General features: G+C 35.9%; 1 protein-coding gene across 1 annotated transcript in view; it reads left to right on the top strand.

Moving 5' to 3' along the window:
* The window catches only part of Dusp16 (dual specificity phosphatase 16), a 91,052-nt gene that overhangs the window by 40,953 nt on the left and 28,958 nt on the right, over window positions 1-21,141 (top strand). The window contains exons 2-4 of the mRNA XM_005331909.4: window positions 965-1,557; window positions 2,897-3,035; window positions 17,459-17,622. Of these exons, the coding sequence (XP_005331966.1) occupies window positions 1,330-1,557; window positions 2,897-3,035; window positions 17,459-17,622 (531 nt within the window). The 5' untranslated portion in view covers window positions 965-1,329. The remainder of the gene's footprint in view (window positions 1-964; window positions 1,558-2,896; window positions 3,036-17,458; window positions 17,623-21,141) is intronic.

Here is a 21,141-nt window from a genome sequence, read left to right on the forward strand (position 1 = left end):
TTGAAGGTCAGGGTCAGGTCCAAATCATGGGCACCAAACTCCAATAAATGTTAATCAGGAAATGATTGACTACAGGCATTTGGTAAGAACAGGGGAGGCACTAGGTCCATCTTTAAAGGTTCTATTTGTTTGGGTAGCTGACTTAGAGTACCTGGTTAATGAATAAAATTTTCTAAGGCTGGAAGTCATTGATTCTCTTGAGGATGAGGCACAAGAAGGTGAAGGGTAAGCTTACTACAGATCAAGGAACTCTGGGTGTCTAGTTAAGCTCACAGGAAAGAGACAGACCAGGATCATAGCTTCGAGACTGCCTCCAGTGGAGCTGGGTGCATCACAAGTCCCCAGCAGATAGTTCCACAGTTGCTATAACAAGCATTTCAGTGTTTTTGTCCTTCTTCCTTAAAAGGTAGCTGAAATACAATTATCCAACCTCCTATTTTCCTCCCTCTTCTCTAGGGGTTGCTTTTTGCAACCTGTAGTTTGTGCACAAGCACATCCCCCCCACTACCACCACTCATCACGGTAATTCTTAAGTTATCAGAAAAGATTTTTTTGTCTTGATAATATGGAATTGCTAACTTGATCCTAGGCTGTTGTAAGTGCTCTTTTCAAGAAATAGATAAATAAAATGGAAGAAACCCAGTTGAACTAATAATACTTCAAGCTGTTCTTTATAATTCTTTAATTTTATACAGATCATTTATTTCTGGTCTCCAGGTGATTCCAATTCATGAATATTCATGTTTTCTTGAAGTTTTTACATTTTGAGGTAAAGTTGAATTACACTAGCATGTTTTTTTCTCAAAACCATACCTGTTCTTTTTGTTCAAATAAAATAGCACACTAATGATGGATTTAGATTAATGGAGTAAATATTATGAATCATATACCCTCTCTACTCTGATGTTTTTTTCTTTTTTTCCTGACTCCACGTTTTGTTTTCTTTCTTCCTTCCTTCGTGTAGGCTGTCAGTCCAGTGTAAAGCTGTTGGAGCGAGGGAGCAAAGGTAAAGAATGATGTAATGCACTGGCTGCCCCAAAGCATCTTTTGTTGTGGAATGGTTATTCCAGTCATCTCTCGATGAATCAAATGTGAGGGGCTGCTTTGTGGAAGGAGTCCTTTGCAAGAGCACATCAACGGGAAAGAGAAAGAGACATTCAGTTGGAGGGCTCTTGCTGAAAATGGGTTTAACTCTCCTTTTGCCAGTCACCACCAGCCTGACCTCATACATTTTTAGTACAATGGAGTGGCTGAGCCTTTGAGCACACCACCATTACATCATCGTGGCAAATTAAAGAAGGAGGTGGAAAAAGAAGACTTATTGTTGTCATGGCCCATGAGATGATTGGAACTCAAATTGTTACTGAGAGGTTGGTGGCTCTGCTGGAAAGTGGAACGGAAAAAGTGCTGCTAATTGATAGCCGGCCATTTGTAGAATACAATACATCCCACATTTTGGAAGCCATTAATATCAACTGCTCCAAGCTTATGAAGCGAAGGTTGCAACAGGACAAAGTGTTAATTACAGAACTTATCCAGCATTCAGCGAAACATAAGGTAAAGACTTTCTTTTTTTGCCTTTTTAAAATAAATGGACACACTACTGGGGAATAATTGTTAATTGAAGCTTCTTTTTAAGTGGAGAAAGTAATTTGAAGAAGTTTTGGCTGAATAATTTGCAGTTGAATTGTTAAATTTAAGAATATTTAAACTACACAGAAGAGTTAACTTTCTCTAATTTGGACAGATCTTATGTTTCCCTATTAATGCTTGCTGAAATTGTTTTCTAAATTTAAACATTTTTGTACTGACTACAAATTCATTGAAAAGTAAGTTATTCTTTTCAAGTGCTTTAGAAAAAAGTAGGAACTAATTATTAGAGGTGCTTTTTTTTTTTAATTTATTTATTTTTTTTATTGTTGTTCGTTCAAAACCTTACACAGTTCTTAATACATCATATTTCACAGTTTGATTCAAGCGGGTTATGAACTCCCAACTTTACCCCGTATACAGATTGCTGTATCACATCAGTTACCCTTCCATTGATTGACATATTGCCTTTCTAGTGTCTGATGTATTCTGCTGTCAGTCCTATTCTCTACTATCCTCCCTCCCCTCCCCTTTTCTCTCTCTACCCCTTCTACTGTAAGTCATTTCTTCAATTTGTATTATTTATATTTGATAACATTTACTTGTGATATTGGTCAAGACTTAGGGGTATTATGTTTGGGGAAGTTATTCCTGAAATACTGAAATGGCATCAATTTGATAGGGAAGGCTATTTCTTTTCTTCAGGGATAAAAAATGAGCTTAGCTTTTAATTTTAACAAACAGCTGATTTCATGGTTGTGATGTAGGAACGATTTAAAAATATTTCTTTAGGTCAAAGGTTACTATTTTTTATTTTGCGTATTATTTGTTTTTTTAACTTTACTATTTTATAGTGTCAAGGATTTAAAACCAAGGAGTTTTGGGCACATCTACACAAAAATAGCATCAATTTTTTGCCTTTTAAAAGTTGATTTTTGGCGGGCTGGGATTGTGGCTCAGTGGCAGAGTGCTCACCTAGCACATGTGAGGCTCTGGGTTTGATCCTCAGCACCACATTAAATAAATAAATAAATAAATAAATAAATAAATAAATAAAATAAAGGTATTGTGTCCAACTAAGAAATAAATAATTTTTTAAAAAGTTGATTTTTACAAACATTTAAATCACTTCTGTCCTAACTTTATTTAATATATTGACTGCATGTCATTTTTAAAAAATTATTAATTGAAAACAGAATTATTTATTCGATTCAGCACCAGTAAATGTGAGATCCTATTCTGCCAGAGGTTTATGAGATTGTTTTTCTAGCCTTCTTTTCTAACAAGCCTTCTGTTTGCATTTCAGGTTGACATTGATTGCAGTCAGAAGGTGGTAGTTTATGATCAGAGTTCCCAAGATGTTGCTTCTCTATCATCAGACTGCTTTCTCACTGTACTTCTGGGTAAACTGGAGAAGAGCTTCACCTCTGTTCACCTGCTTGCAGGTAAGGCTGTAATAACAATGAAAAGGACTTGGAAATTCATTGAACTGTATGAGTAAACATTATTTCACAGCTCAAAGTACAACTGTGGTGTGTAGAATGATTTATAGCTTTTGATTGTTGTAACAGTTCCACTTAACTTGAATACTGTCATTCTTCCGCATTGGGCAATGTACTTTTGAACTAGCTGAAATGCCTTTAAAAAAATATATTTTAGTTATAGGTGGACACAATATCTTTATTCTATCTTATTTTATTTTTTTAATGTGGTGCTGAGGATCGAACCCAGTGTCTCATGCATGCTAGGCGAGCATTCTAACTCTGAGCCACAACCCTAGCCCTGAAATACCTTTTCATTGAGTGTTTAAGTGCCACATAGATCACTGTGCCCATATGGACAGTTCAGAGCCAGTTGCTTCTGTCTGGAGATTTTTTCATTCACCTGTGATATAAGAACAATAATCTACATCTCAGATCTTGTCATTAGTGTCCACCCCTGTGGCAATAGCCAAACCAATATTACTGTGTCAGACTTATTAAAAGTAGATTTTTTTTTTATATTAGGGAAATAGGAGAGAATATATACAGAATATATCTTTTAATTATTAGGGGGACTGTTTTAAACCTTATTTACATCTGTATTTTTATTTTGTTTTTATAATTGGCAAAAAATTCAGTAAATGCTAAGCAAGCAGCTATTTTATAAAAAAACATAGGAAACCAAATATTTTATAATGTTCTGAGGGAGAGCAGTGTGGTAGTTCCATCTCATAGAATTCCAAAGCAGACTGTTCTTTTTCTTGCTTCCCCTGTTCTGTGGACCTTACTGAAGTCCGTTCTTTTACTTGCACTCACTCATGAAGTGGGAAATAGTTTGCCAATGCACAGTGCCTTGCCATAAAGCTGCTGTCAGGCAAATTCAGCCACAGTGATGGCAGGAGTTGTTGGTGTGTTAACACTTTTTAACGGCAGATTCAAATAAGATTTCTATGTCTCCAGTTGTTTCTCATAAGCTTTTGTTTCAGTTCTCTAAGAACAAGGATAGTTTTTTCAGTTCTCATATTATCTATAGCTGTACCTTTAATTTATGTTGTGATTCTGTTTAATCTCTGAATATCCTTAAGTGAAGTTTGCTTGTTATAAAATACAATTTATAGAATTTTGTGACTGAGAATAATAATATTCTATATGCTAGTTTCTCACAGAGGCTACTATAAGTTATAAGGTCACTGGAGATGATTTTCATGTTGATTCTTCCTCTTTCTCTCTTTTTTAGATAGCATTCCTTTATTTATGTGGTGCTGAGGATCGAACCCAGTGCCTCACACATCCTAAGCAAGCACTCTCACTCTGTCACAGCCCCAGCCCCAGATCCTGTCCATCTGGACAGGCAATTTTTTTGGTGCTGAGGTTTGAACCCAGGGCGTTGCTCATGCTAAGCATATGCTTTATGAGCTACCTTCTCAGCCTGATAGAAGCTTTTTTAAAGGAGTATAAGTGTGTTAAATATGACAACTGTTAGTTCCACTAAACCCTTTTGATAAGTTTACGCATTCATTTCATGCTTTTTTAAACACTGTGTGGGATTTTACTTTGGAATTTGTGAGACCAGGGTTTTTCCTAAGGTATTGCCTAAATGTGCTTCATTCTACCCCATTGGTATCATTATGAGATACCTTTTCCTTATGGGAGGTTCTGATGTGACAGCTTAGCCAGGCAGCACCCTGCAGAGGAGTGAGCTCATGTTGAGTTTCTAGGACAGGTGTCATAACTTTTCATATGCCCTTTACTTCCTTTACCAAAGAGCATTCTTTTATTTTCTGGGACAGTTCTTATCGTGTGTAGCTTTGATTGGGCAATAAGGAAGAACAAGAATGTAGTTTGATTTGATTAGTTTAATCAACCCTAAGGACACATGATATGACATGACTGAGCCAGGACACCCTGGTATCCCCCTTTAATGCAGGAAATATTTTCTAGGCCTAAACAGATTCACTGAGATATCTTCAAGAACCATATTGACTGTATTGTCAGTCCCATACCCCCATCCACATCTGTGGAATCTTGTATTTCTTTTAGGAGATCATTTCTAGTTCTAAATTACCTTATTTGGGATTTTCTAAGCAGTCAGGTCTCTTTTGGCACCTAAGAGAAGGGTTCTGGATGGTTAAAAGCTTCCCCATCTAGCCAAAAGCCTCTGACCAATGGGAATTCTCTTGGTGAGTCAATCTACTGCCCAGAGTAGATAGAAAAATTGGACAAAATAAAAAACAATGTTTGGGAAGGTGGGACCATCAATTCTTGGGAACCTGTTTTTATTTTTTGGCCAAGGTCCAACTGCTCAGAGAACATGCCAGGAATGTGAGACACAGGACATATTGATAAAAGTTTCTTAAATGTTTTACTTGGAGAGAAATATATGAATGTGGTAAAGCATGCTAGTTTCTCACAGGGGCTACTATAAGTTATAAGGTCACTGGAGATGATTTTCATGTTGAGATGATTTTCATAGGGGCATTATTAACTGCCCCTATGGCTTCAGGCAGTTAGATTTAAATCTATCAACCTTGTACCGATATGATAATTGGAAGACAGCATGGTTTCTTAGAGTAATTTTTCCATCAATTTAGAACTTTTAGTCACCTTGAAAAGAAGGAATGCATGAGCTATGTGAGATGGCTTTTATGGTCATTAGATATAGAAGTGAAGAGTTTGTGGCCTGAGATCTACTCGTGTCCTCAGGGCTTTCTTACTAGTACAGAGAAGGGGAACAAACAAACTCTCTAAGAAATTGAAAATAGCCTGTTTTTTTAAAAAAAACATTTTTATTAGTTATTGATGGACCTTTATTTATTTATTTGCTTGTATTTGGTGCTGAGAATCAAACCCAGTGCCTCACACATGCTAGGCAGGCACTCTACCACTTAGCCACAACTCCAGCCTGAAAATAGCCTCTTAGTGACCTCTGTGTCCCTCAAACAAGAGGAGACACAGACTTACCTTCAGGACATAAAAAGTGAAGGCTTACTGAAGGAAAGGTCATGGATACATGAAAGCTCTACTGGAATGCAGTGGGATTATTTTCGTATTTAACAGACGTTATTATCTTCATGTAACCCTCAAGGCCTAGCACTTTTGTATGTTTTCAATAAATATTTGACATGTAGATTAGCTTATATGCAGATTTTATGAATTTCACAGTATATATATATATATATACACACACACATATATGTATATATTTGTATATATATACACACATATTTGTGTATATATACATTTCACAGTATATATGTATATCAAGTCATTACATTGTATACCTTAAATAAATACAATATTTTACTTGTGAAACCTCAAGAAAACTTGGGGAGGGGGGACAAATGCTATTTTGCTCATGGGTTGCCATATATTTGCTACCTCTGCTTCTAAGTCTCATTTTGTGTAATGTTGTACAGAGTGGATCATCTTTTCTCCAATTGCTACCTTCCAGTGTGGTAAGCCAGTATATGTCATTTGCCAGCTACCAGTGGCTAAAGCACAAGGCCCAAGACTGTCCTTTGAAAAAAAAATGGACTGCAGAACTGACTAGTATAGTTCCTTGCTTCTTCATCCTGATATTTTGCACAAGCCAAACAAAAGTACTGTAGATGACAACAATAACATCAGTCTTCCCTTATCCCCCAATTGTGTTGTGTGTGTTCCAGAGAAATACCAGTTCCCGGCATATTCTGCCTTTTTACTCAGTCTCCTGGTATATGATGGGTACTTCTACAATTGGGCTCTAAACTTGGCTTTAGGAAATGGGAATAGAAAAGCAAATGGGAATAGAAAGCAAATGGGAAATGGGAATAGAAAAGCAAAAGGCTTGCCCCTGCTCTTGAGAGTCTAGTGATTAATTTGAAGAAACACAGTCATGGTAAATTAGATGAAATAAAGGGAAACATATGATCTGTGCTAAATTGCATGATAAAGTTAGTGATGAGGGATAGTTCAGTGTAGTCTGCAGAAGCTGAGGAAAGCTTGATTAAGGCAATGGAATTTTAATTGAACCAGGAAAGATGAGTAAGATTTTGAGTGGGGAAGGGATCCTTGGCATTCTGAAGCGGGGGAAAGCATGATTAGAAATGTCAGGAATGAACATACATTTGAGGGGGTTCTCCATTAAGAAACCAGAGTAGTTTTTTTGTAAAAAGTAGAGAAGAACTGAGACTAATTACTAGATCACCAGATCTTTCCTTTGACTGCTAGGGTCTGAGAAGTCTTCCTCTTCTACCAACTAAAGCCAACATTGTATCTACCCAGACTGCCCTAGGATCTTTTAACTGGTTTTCTCACATCTTCTATGTTACCACCTTCCAGTTCATTGTTCACACTATGCCAGAGTGATATTTTTACTTTTTATTTTATAGGGCTTTTTAAAAATATATCTTATTGTTTTGTGGTGCTGGGGATTGAATCACAGCCTCAAGCATGCTAGGCAAATGCTGGATCACTGAAGTATTTTCCCAGTCCCATTTTATAGTTTTCAAGTATTCCAGTATAATGTGCATTAGTTCTCTTAATTATAAAATCTCCACTAACTCTCAGGGCCCTGCTGATTTCTGCCTACCTCTCTAACTTCCTGTAATGCCACTTTACATTCTCATTTGTTTCTCTGTTTGAGCTTGTTTGTCCCAACTGCTATAAACCTGCATCAGTGAGCTTTATTGCTCCTCACAGAGGCTCTCTCCTTTGCCGAGGGTTTTCTTCTTCTCTATCTCTTAGATTTAGTGCAGTTGTTAAGCCTTGCCTAGCTACTAGGCAAAGTTGGTTTCCATTCTCCTTTGGGCACCTATGATAATTAGTTAACTATTCATCTAATGAATTGGTTAAAATTTGTCCCACTAAACTGGGGGCCTTTATCTTGGTCAACACTGTCCTTATTACCTAGAACTGTGTCCAGGTCACAGTAGGTGATCATTAAATGCTTTCTGAACTTACATGTTGAATTTCAGTGGTTTCTAGGGTTTGGTTGACTGAACAGGTATTCCTTTTCTTCCTTTACTGCTCTATGAAATCTTCTCTAAAACTGCAGTTGGCCAAAGAGGAGGACTACTGATGAGTAGAATACACAGCAGTGGTCTTATAGGAGAGCCTGCTTAAGGACAGATTAGAAATCTTTGAGCTTTACATAGAAAGATCTGAGAAATGACTTGAATAGTTGTTCAGAGATAGTTCACAGGTTAGATTTTTGATTTTTTTTTTTCTTGTGGTGGTGCAGCTGTTGAAGCCAGGACCCTGTGCTTGCAAGGCAAGAACTCTAGCAGCTGAGCTATATCTCCAGCCTGCAGATTTGATTCTTGAGTCATTCTCCAGAGACCAGGCTATATTCCCTTTTCCTCTAGACTTAGAATTACCCTTATTAATAATCTTATTTAATTATACTCTTCACTGATCACAAGTCATGTCCAGCAGTGGCTTTATCCTCATCAAGGGTTTAACTGCAGTTGGTATCTCATTGGTTTCCTAAGGGATATGCCCTGATTCCCAGAGCCATAGAAGTATTGACTGCACTCTATACAATATATGGAATCATGGGCTACTTCGTAGCATCAGAGAAATTTTTCTGTTTTTCATTTAGCCATTCCTTTTTTTATTTAATTGATTTTATTTTTTTAACCACACCACAGTGGAATGCATTACAATTCTTATATGTGTAATATCTCTATATAGTAGGTTGACACCCAATTCGTGTCTTCATACATGTATTTTGGATGATGATGTCTATCACATTCCACCATCCTTGATAATTCCCTGCCTCTTCCCTTTCCCTCCCACCCCCTTCCCTGTCTAGAATTCATCTATTCCTCCCATTCTCCCCCTCCTTATCCCACTATGAGTCAGCCTCTTTATATCAGAGAAAACATTTGGCATTTGTTTTTTGGGATTGGCTAACTTCACTTAGCATTATCTTCTCCAACGCCATCCATTTACCTGTAAGTGCCATGATTTTATTCTCTTTTTATTCTGAGTAATATTCTATTATGTTTATATGCCACATTTTTTTTCTATCCATTCATCCACTGAAGGGCATCTAGGTTGGCTCCACAGTTTAGCTATTGTGAATTGTGCTGCTATAAACACTGATGTGGCTGTGTCCCTGAAGTATGCTGTTTTTAAGTCCTTTGGGTATAGTCCGAGGAGAGGGATAGCTGCATCAAATGATGGTTCCATTCCCAGATTTCCAAGGAAACTCCATACTGCTTTGTTTTGTTTCCATATTTTTTTTATAGTTGTACATAATGATGAGATTTTTTTTGGTTCCATATTTGCACATGCACATGGTATAACAATTTGTTGAATATCATTCCCCAGTATTTCTCCTTTCCCTCCATTTCTCCTTTCCTTTTCTCTCGTCTACTGATCTTCTCTTCAATTTTGATGAGATCTCCTCCACCTTTCTTTTCCTTTTTCCTCTCTAGCTTCCACACATGAGAGAAAACATGACCCTTGACCATCTGAGTTATTCTGCTTAACATTATGTTCTCAAGTTTCATCCATTTTACTACAAATGACATATTTCATTTTTCTTTATGGCTGAAAAAAACTTCATTGTGTGTATATACCACATTTTCTTTACCAGTTCATCCATTGATGGACACCTAGGCTGATTCTAGAGTTTGACTCTTGTGAATTGTGCTGCTGTAAACATGGATATGCATGTGTTGTTATAGTATGATGACTTTTAATATACCAAGGAATGGTACAGCTGGGTCATATGGTGGTTCCATTCTTAGTCTTTTGAGAAATCTCCATATTGATTTCCATAGTGGTTGTACTAATTTACTTTTCCACCAACAGTGTAAGAGGGTTCCTTTTTCTTCACATCCTCTCCAGCATTTATTTACTGTTCTATTATTTATGGCTGCCATAATCAGAGAAAATTTTCTTGTTCCATCTTTTTGTAAAGTGTTCTGGATATGGCAAGAAGTGCATAAACAATTCAGTGTTGCTTTTGGATGACCAAAATGGCATTCGTCATTTCTACCTTTTTTCCCTATAATAGCAGAAAATTATCTTTCTTGACCTGCACCTCCTCTCTTACCTCGTGTGAGTCTTCTGGAGCATTATAGTCTAGGAATAGGAAGCAGATTGTATGCCCCACCATCACCACCCATGCCAATATAACTTTTGGCTTTGATTGGTGTCAGGAAATCCTTTGACCACTAAAAACACCCAAGATTTATATCCATCAAACAGCTATTCATTGTAACAAGGAAGGATTCAATAAACATTTATTGAATTTTAATTACATGCCAGGCACTATGCTGAATACTAAAGTGATTTCAAAGGAGTATAAGTCATAATTCTTATCCACAAGCAGTTCACAAATTGGTCACCAAATGATTTGTATAAATTTTATAGAACTTAGACAACAAGACCATATCTAGATACACTGATCAGAGAAGCTATATAGATTTTGTTATTGCAATAGAATAGAGTAGAAACTTAACAACATTTCACATAGTAAGGAAAGACTGTATTGTGAAACTTTTGGTGGTATGTGTTCTGAGGATTTTCATCTAAAATGTATTTTACTTGTCATGGTAAAAACCTTTAGAGTATACTGCTGTGTAGGAACAGTGTAACTTGTGCTTGACTATGAATTGGAAGGAAATATAAAATGAATTGGGAAGAATAGAAATTCAGTAGATTAGATAAAGAGGAATAAAGAAAAGAGTGGGAAGTAGGAAAGGAAAGGCAGTCGAATGAATCTGACATAATTTTCCTGTGTACATATATGAATACACCACAGTGAATTCTAATGTGTATATCATATAGAATGGGGTTCTAATTAGAATAAGATATATTCTGTGCTTGTATAATTATATCAAAATGGATTCTACTGTCATGTATAACTAACAAGAACCAATGAAAAAATGAGTTGGAATGACTGAATTGTCAAAGACCCAGAGATGAAAAAGCACAAGTCTGTTAAGTAAATGAGGGGTTGATGGTAGGGGAAATTAGGGTGGACACTTGATTGGGATTAGATTGTCAGGCTAAGAATTTTAGATTCTATTTTGTAGATATTTGGAAGCAGAGAATAGCATCAAACATTTTTAAAAAAATTTTATTTTATTTATTTTTTTAGTACCAGGGATTGATCCCAGGGGCCCTTTACCACTGAGTTATTTAGAGACAGGGTCTCACTAAATTATTTAGGGCCTTTCCAAGGAACTGAGGCTGGCTTTGAACATCCTGCTTTAGCTTTCCAAGCTTCTGGGATCATAGGAGGGCACCACTGTACCTGGCTCAAAATATTATTTTTGAATACTAAATCTGGCAACAGGTTGAAAAGGAATTGGAAAAGAGGATGTGGATTCAAGAGAGCTGCTGAAATTTATCCAAGCATGAGCAATGAAGGTCTTGGACTGGCACTGTGGTAGGAGACTGTAAGGTAGGGACAGAGAGAAGAGCTATCATACTGGTGTGTTGACATTCCAAGTAAATACTACTGAGATGCCTAGGGAATGCTGGTAACACCAACAGGAATGCAGAAAGAGAGAGGGAGATTTTGGCTTTAAATTTAATTTTAAGGTATCAGTAAGTCCTTAACTAGAAGTGACCAGAGAGGATTGAAATGTTAGATGGGAGTTTTGATAGTAAGTCCCAAAATAAGAACTAGGTATGCTTGAACATTTTCAGGTGAAATGTTCTCCTTAACAACCTCCTTCTATGCTGATGGAAGTAGAGTCCTCCTAAGTCCATCCTTCTCAGGAAGTTCCAGAATACAGTTCACTTGTCGTCACATCTTAAATGTCACTGGGGGACCAGTCAGAGTTGTTGCTTCTGCAAATCTGGCCCTTCTACTTAAGAGAGTTTGTTAATATTATTTAACCAAGTGGTATATTATGGCTGTAATCCTTTTGATGGGTTATTCTGGTTGCACTCTTTGGAACAATCTGTTTATTTGAGGCATGTATTAAAAGTCCTGGTGATATGTGTTTGTGTTAAGAAGGAGCTGCTTCCGGTTATGTATTGCCAGTTTGAAAGGTCAGTAAACTAGCTATCATACTGCATCTTTTGAGAACTCTTAAAACAGAATTTGGATTTTGTTAGTGCATTGATTGAGATAATATCCTGAGGGTTAATAAAATCTGGTATTAAGAATTATAAGAAGTTACAAGTTGCATTATTTCAGCTATTTAGAGATTTTTTTTTGAGAGAGAGAGAGGAAACTTTTTTTTTTTTTTTTTTTTTTTGTAGATGGACACAACACAATGCCTTTATTTTTATGTGGTGCTGAGAATTGAACCCAGGTCGTGCCCATGCTAGTTGAGCACTCTACTGCTGAGCCACAATCCTAGCCCATTTAGAGATTTTTTTATGCTAATACTTTGAAAATTTTTAATTCATTTGTTGTGTATGTGACAATTATTAATTACCAAATTAGATAAAAACTTCTTATTCCCCACTACCAAATGATAGAGTTGTTCAAGATAGGGTGAACATTTTTGGAGTTGTCACTTATAGAATATGTTTTATGAGATGTACAACTTCTCGGGTTTCCTGAAGAGTTTTCAAAGAAATATGTGTCCATCTACTTTGCACTTGCTCTATGCTCAGTAGGTCTGGGTTAATTGGAATAAGAGTTTAAATTAGTATAGATCAGTTGTGGGGAGTTTTTTTTTTTTTTTTTTTTTTTTTTGTATCAGGGATTGAACCCAGGGACCCTTAACTACTGAACCATGTCCTCCTTTATTAAATTTTGAGATAGGATCTCACTAAGTTGCTCAGAGTTTCTCTAAATTGCTTAATCTGGCTTTGAACTTCCTGCCTCGGCTTCCTGAGTCCCTGGGATTATAGGCATGCACCACCATGTCTCAAAAAACCCTTAAGAGCAATAAAAATATTTTATTGTGAAACATGTTTTCACTTTTTAATATTATATGTGATTGTAAAGAAACAGATTTAATTTTCAGTATGAAGAAAACTGTTCTATACTGTGAAATCATAGGACCTATGTGATTTAAAATACAAAAATTGCAGTTGAATTTTTAGAAAATGGTCTCCCACAAAATAGAGTTTTGTTTAAATACTATTTCTGTATATAGCCATGAAATCCATTCACATTATGGTGGTTCTCTTTTTTCTGCCTTCCAGCTTTAGACAACTCAGTCAGTTGACAAAGCTCGGATGACTTGTTACCTATTGGAATGAAAGCATAAGGGAAAAGTCCTGTGTCTCTGCTGATAGGGAACTATCTTTAAAATGATGAAATTAACATTTACCATTAGTTTGACTACAAGGATAGAGTTCTGTTTTTAAAATTTGGACTTAAGTAAATTTAGAGAATCACTAAGCTATAGTAAAGTCTAATTTAGTTAATTAGTAAATAATTCTTTCATTTTAAAAAAATGCATAGTGATCTATAACTGATTACCTGAGTCAAAGGGAAGAGAAAAAAAGAGACTTATTGGAATTGTTTAGTGGAGTTGTTATATGTATTTTATTGTACTTGTCATATTTCTTCCCACCAAAATGGAATGGTGGTTCACAGTAGGGGTTTTTATTTGTTTGTTTTCCTTTTTTGTGGTTGTTGACAGAAAATAGTACTTAGGTTTGGAATTGTGAAAGAAGTGCCCTTGAGGAAAGAAATTTTTCTTGGACGAATAGAATAAAGTAATATGTAAAATATATATGCCTTTGAAGCTATACTAAGTATTTTGACTGTCCAAAGTAATATATTCTTATTTCTAAATGTGTCCTTTTGGTTGAATTTGTGAAGACAAGAGAAGTATAGGCATTAGCACTTCAGTCTATCTGCCTTGTCCATCCAAATCTGTAGAGGCTGGAAGTGCCTGAACCTGTGTTTTCCTCCTCCTCCTTTTTTTTTTAAATAACTTTATTTATTTATTTGTTTTTATGTGGTGCTGAGGATCGAATCCTGGGCTTTGCGCAAGGTGAGCGCTCTACCACTGAGCCACAACCCCAGCCCCTCCTCCTCTTGAACATAGACATGCTCAGGCAAGGACAGTAGCAGACACAGCCATTCTTAAATTCAGGCCTGTGTTAGGGAAGCACATGTGGGTTAATACCACTTCCTATTTTCTGTATTCTCAGATGAAAACAGCAGAATTTAGGGATCAGAGAAACTTGATAATTACCGACAGGACAGGGAAAAAAATCCTTGAGTAATTTTTTAAAATACTTGAAAACTTTTTAGGAAGCTTGTCAGTTTTTTAGTACTGCTTTTCAAATAGGAGGGTAATGAACTGGTGCTGTCTTTTTGTAATGGACTCTTTAACACAGAGTCCTTGGGGCAGTAGAGAGTTATGACAGGAGCAGACAAAGATGATGCTTTATTCTGTGTCTGTGTCAGCCGTTTGGTAACAAAGCATACACGAATTGTACTTTTCTTGTGGTATAGATCTTGTTTATAAAAGAACCTTTGAGAGGAAAAGGGACATTTTAGATATATTTCAAAATCGAGTTGCTGGCAAGGCCATGGATAGTTTTAAAAGGTTCTGGAGAAATCAGGCAGTGTCTCATCTGTTGTTAATTAATGGAATGAAACTGGAGTCACTAGAGTACAACAGTGAATGAAAGGTCAGTGAATGGAAAAAACTGTCAATGAAGGAGGATGTCAGCAGAGTGGAATATTGTCATAGATAATGATCAGGGGAAATGTACTCTTTGGCTGAGGTAGTGTTTTCTGGAAGTGACTGAGAGCCCCAGTTTGGTACATTTCAAGCCAGACTGGGCACTAAATGAATGATTTGATTTCATTGAAATCTATTAAATATTTAAAAAATTATTTGGTTATTTGTGTTTGTGCTAGATATTAGTTGAAAAATATTTGTAAACAAGAGGTTTCTTTTTGTTTTATGATGCATTTTACAATGTAGTGTTGGTTGGCTTTTTGTTTTGAGGCCAAACAATTGTTTGTTTCTTTTATTAATTTTATTCTCTGCATGGAATTTATTAGCATCACACTGGCTTTTGAGGTAAGTTGAAGTTAAAGTAATCTAGGATCCCTGTGCTAATTAGTGATAGAGTTGAGCCTGGGATAGTCAGTTTATGATTGCTGTGAAATAGTATCCCTCTGAAAACTGTTTTGTGGAGAAGCTTGAAAACCAAGACATCTTCAGCTTCACTGCCAGCTTGCACACTGTGATCATGAACAAATCAGTGACCATATTTACATTTCAACTAGTTCATTTGTAAACTTTGTTATGACTTTCATACAAAGTATATTTCAAGTCTCTTATCTCTGGTCATGTCAGGTTTCCTTCTCTTATTTTTCCCCCGCATTGAAACTTTTGAGCCATATAGCTTTAGGGAAGCAAGGCTCTTCCATCAGTTTAGGAGAGGGCAGTTGGCTGTCATTAACCTGGTACTAAGAACTGGCAGATCACAGGTGGTGAAGCTGGACCCCACAGCCATCAGCAAGACTGGTTCAGCGTGCAAGGGAAGAATTGAAATTAAACCCACAGGACTCAGAGAAGCAGACTCATATCCTAGTTCTGCTAGTTATTATGCAAAGTCATTCTAAAACTCTATTTTCTTATCTGTAAATGGGAACAGTAATGGTACCTACCTCATAGGGTTATTATAAATATTGAGAAACTATACTTGTAAAGGGCTTAGAGTACTGCGTGCCACATGGCAAATGTTCAGTACATCCTATGATTACTTAAAATTATTTGTAAGTATGATTACTTATAAGTTTAAAATGAAATTCAAATGGAGCTTCTTTTTATTTCTCTGAAAACATTTACTTTAACATTGTTTTATTAGGATTAAATGATAGGTCATCCCATGAGCTGTACTGGATCCAGAAAATAAAAAATACATATATGAAAACAGGTTTTTTTTTTTTTTTTTTTTTTTTTTTTTTTTTTTTTAGCAAAACACTAGAATCATCTAATGCTGTAGAACAATTTAAAATCATACAATCAAAATAGTGCCTATTATGTTGGGTGGTATAATAAGGTAAGCAAAGAATGATGAGAATCTTTTATCATGTTATGAGAACTACCTGGGGGAAAGAAACCGTACTTTAAATAACAACTGTGTTGTACAGTTAGAGACACTGAAAAGGAACAGTAATGTAAATAAGATTATAAATTCTAAACAGTAGGCACTCACATACCAGTATTGGCTGATCCCTGTCTTTGAATCTATCTGTGGGTTATGCTTGTAGGTATAGAATTCTAATAGGCTACTTTTCAGTAGTTGCAATAATCCTAGTCTAGCATTTCTGTAAATGTGCATTACATTAGCAAATTAATAGATTTTTAGAGACAATTCTATAGTCAAATGAATTTGCAAAGCTTATTTGGTTTAAATAAAGTAAACCAGTTTCTTTGGAGATAATTTTGGAAGACATGGTACTACCTTCTAATAAAACTTAATATGTTATTTTTTAATTTAATAGTATTATAAATATATAAGTATTATAATTCAAATCTCAGTTTATGAGTTTGGACTTATGAAGTAATGAGCATTTGGACAGCAAGGGATTTTATGAAAATTTACCAATCATTCTGGTTCCTAGGTTTGAATTTGGATAGGATTATTTAGATTGGAAACCCTAGTGAAGACCTTAATTTTTTCTTTTCCCAAAGGAGGCAAGAATGCCTCCTTTGACTACACAGATCTCTTTTTTCCATTGAGTGGTGGCAAGATTGTTTCTTCATTAAGTCATAGAGCCAATCATTAACAGGACTAGAAAAATACTGAACTTTTCAGAATCCAGGAATCTTGTCTCATGAATTTAGGGTCTGTCAACACTTCTTTCTAGTGTATAGTAAATGAACAGATCTTCAGAAATCAGTGGTAATCAGTAGGAACCTTGACTAACTGCCTACAGAATCCTAAGAACTTGATATAGATAATATTTCTAAGAGTAGGGGCATATTTTTGATATGTTTGAAATTTTTAAAAATATGTATAATAGGAAGATATAAAGTTCTAGAAAGAATTATGTGATAAATTTTACGTAGAAGAAGTAACGTTTGGCGTTGATTCACAGTTTTTATATCCCTATTTTGCTTCTGTGCAAAATTGTCTTAAGTGGTTATTTGTTACTGACTTTAAATCTCTTTATTATCCACAAAGATCATTTGTTTGAGGCTGAGAAATGGGGAGCAGATATCATAGGATTTGTGAAGATGAAGAGCATGTTTGAGAAAGAAGAGTCATGTAAAAAGCCTTTAGGACTTGCATATTCCATATTGTAGCCTTATAAACCAAAATCTGTTACTGGATCCTATGATCAAATTTAGCATCAGCAGCTAAAGAAAGGAACGCATAGGGAGTGGTATCTACTTGGATCTGTGGGATTTGATTTTTCTGTTCTAAGTAATTTTAGTTGAGTAGTTCACAAATGGCTGATTTTTACTTTGTGCATGACATAATCTTATAATGTTTATTCTTAGGTGGGTTTGCTGAGTTCTCTCGTTGTTTCCCTGGCCTCTGTGAAGGAAAATCCACTCTTGTCCCTACCTGCATTTCTCAGCCTTGCTTGCCTGTTGCCAACATTGGGCCAACACGAATTCTTCCCAATCTTTATCTTGGCTGCCAGCGAGATGTCCTCAACAAGGTGGGTGCTTGGAAAATATCCTTGAAAACTCAGTTTATTGGTACAGCTAGAAAAACAGCAATTGCCCATTATGTGTCATTTGAACACACCATGATCCCGGAAAGGAAGTATACCATTCTTAGAATGAATCCCCAGCTAACACTTGCATCATTAGGGTGGTATTTTGTTTGATGTGGTCATATTTACTTGCTTTCCTCATAGGTCCATGAGACCTGAAATAGGAGAATTTTTAGAAGTTTAGCCTCATTTTCTTAGGCTATTATAGTAATTGGATGCACTCAGGAAGGCTAGTACTTTTACATTTAGAAATGTGTTTATTTACTAGAAAGGAACTCAGGTTGGGCTTAGATTGAGAAATGTCCTCATGATGACCACTGTTGGGAAAGGTGGCAAACCTTCAGAGAGGAAACTCCAGTGAAGACCTTAATTTTTTTTTTTTCCCCCAAAGGAGGCATTCTCCTTTGAGGAAGAAGGTTAAAAAACTATGCATTGCCTGCCCACTGTCTAAAGCTTGTTGGAGCAGTTTGGTTGAGAAAAAAGAGGCTCGTAGGAGCAAGGGTTTGGAAAGGGTGTTGGTATTACTGAACAAGCATGCCCTAAGAGAGAATTGATGCCTATGCATATAATGGTACAAATATAAAATAGAATTAAAATCTGACTCAGCAGCTTATGTGCTCTTACATGTGCTAGGAGGAAACAGTGGACTTACTGTCTGGAAAAGTGATTTTTCTCTAAAACTTCTTAATTTATGTCCCTAATTGAAAAAGCAATTGAAGAGATCTTAATTCAACTATTAATGATTTACAGATGCTACTTCCTCTGTGAAGGGCAGTAGTACCCCTTAACATTTTCTCCTTGAATGACTAGAACAATTGGGCTGACTGTAAAGTAAGCTTCCAGATTGGCTTTCTTTAGCACATGCAAAGCAAACTTTCCCATGAGGAAAAAATGACTGTCTTTGGGTAGTAATGAGGCATTCTAATCCCCTTCTCCCCCCCCAAACTCCCACCTCTTCAAAATTTTGCCTCAATATTGTATTGCTAATTACTTGCTCTTATTGTGAGATCTGCTTATTTGAGACTTAATGGCTTATAGAACATTTCTGGTGGGGTCACCATGCCTTTGAGCATGGAATTATTATTAATTCTCTTTTCAAGATAAGCAAACTATGTTACAGAAAACAAAATTATTTTTTTTGGAGTAGTGAACAACCCCACAGTTGATTTATTCATTAATTATTCACTCACTCAACAAATTGAGCAAAAACACTGGAAGATAGATTCTAGTGAAGATCAGCAGTTGTAAAGAGTGGGTATCCTGAGTAGAGTGGATATTCAACTTGTTTCTGGACATACTCTGCTCCCCAGTTCTTGCTTTCAATCTGTGTGTGTGTTTCACTCTGAGTCACTTGTCTTTTTATAAGGATGCCAGTGATGTTGGATTAACCCCTCTCCTTCCTCCTCTGGCATGAATCCATCTTAACTTACATTTTAAGAAAAAATTTTAAATTGTTCTAATTAGTTATATATGAAAGTAGAATGCATTTTGACACATCATACATAAAGGAGTATAATTTCTCCTCCTTCTAGTTGTACATGATGTAGAGTTAGGTCATATAATCATACATGCACAGAGTAATAATGTCATTCATTCCATCATTCCTACCCACATAGCCTCTCCCCTCCCCAAAATTAATTTCTTAAAGTCACATGCATTCCCAGAGCAAATCTAGAGATAGTTTATTTAATCCTCAGATTTAAAAAAAAAAAAAAAGTCTACTGAAGAAATCTAATTGTGGTAAAACTTGGTGAGCAGGTGACTCCACAAATAATTGTGTTACAGACCATTTTTGTGACTTTTGACATTCAACTAAATAACCAGATGCAGTTATTTCTGATTATGTGCAGGCAGTTTAGGAACAGTAAGCCTTTCTTTTTTTCCCCCTATACTGGAGATTGGACCAAGAGGTGCTCTGGTTCATGAACTCCAATCCCAGCCATTTTTATTTTTGTTTTGAGAAAAGGTCTCACCAAATTGCTGAGGCTGTAAACAGCACACTTATTTTGCTCTATACCTTTCTCATATTTGTATGAGTTATGTGTTAGTATGTGTTAGTAAACAATTTTGTGAGCACCTATAAGGCAAGAGTAGTTAAACCAGAACCTGGAATTGAGAATAAGGAAAGGGGGAAATTTTTTGTTTTTCATGGCCCTATGGCCTTCAAACATATAGTTAGTGTGAGGGGAGAATGGGCTTATGGAAGTTCATGGGACATCAGCATGGGCAAGGAGTCATCATGGAAGATTGTCATGAAACTTTTAAAAAAGATATGTATAGGGGACTAGGGTTGTGGCTCATAGGTAGAGCGCTTGGATAGCATGTGCAAGGCCCTGGGTTTGATCCTCAGCACTACATAAAAATAAATAAATAAAATAAAGGTATTGTATCCAACTACAACTAATAAATAAATATTTTTAATAGTATAGATGTGTAGATGAAATGGTAAGAAATGGATATTAAGAAATAAGACACTGGTAAGGTAGACAGCTTTGAAAACAATGAGCAGGAATTTGTATCTGAGTTCTGTGTTCACTGTTGACAAGAGCCTGAAGGGAATTTTAGAGATTGATACTCCAGAAATGTTAAACAAATTCCCCAACATCACCCAGTTGCCTTTTAGAACCAGATTTACCTTTCACAAATAGCATAAGCTAACTGATCTTCCTGCTGAACTTCTTGTTTTAAACAGGAAGGAGCAGCAATATGCTTCTTTTTCCTTAAAGATCTCTAAAAATGAAAATTTTATAATCTTTCCTAATAGTACATATATTTTATTACAATTCAAAATTTGAAGTCCTGAAAAATATTACCTACAAGGCTACTAATTTATTAGTCTTTTTCTAAAATAGAGGGCCACCAAGATACACTAAAAGTTTTTCTAAGTATTCTTAGAAAGATCATAATACTTACCATTTAAAATTCTAGAAAAACTCTTTATATTATTGTATTTAACCTGCATAGTAGGATTAGAAGGTAGGTTGGCCCCGAGTTGTAAAGTCACTTGCCCAAGATTGTCACTAACTTCAGAGTTGATCAGGGACGGAGCATATGCAAATCCAAGCTACTCTGATTTTCATGTTTATATAACACAGAAAATATCAGTCTTCTGTAAAATTGAATTTTCTACAGCAGGCTGTTTTGATGGACTGCTGAATCTTAACAGTCTGTTAGATCACAGTTGAGGTTTTCCACAACAAATTCTACACCATCCACATCTAGTAGAAGTATAATGAAAACCAGATACATAATTTGAAATGTTCTAAGTAGCCTGAGTAAAACAGGTGAAATTAATTTTAATAACATTTCATTTAAACCAGTATATCTAAAATGCTATCATTTCAACATGCAACCAGTATTAAAAATCGAGATATTTTACATGTTTTGTCCTACTGAAATCTGGTGTGAGATTTATTCTTACTGCACATATTAAATTGGATTAGCCACATTTTTGGTGCTCAG

This window comes from Ictidomys tridecemlineatus, chromosome 6 (assembly GCF_052094955.1).
Source record: "Ictidomys tridecemlineatus isolate mIctTri1 chromosome 6, mIctTri1.hap1, whole genome shotgun sequence".
Taxonomy (NCBI): Eukaryota; Metazoa; Chordata; class Mammalia; order Rodentia; family Sciuridae; genus Ictidomys; species Ictidomys tridecemlineatus.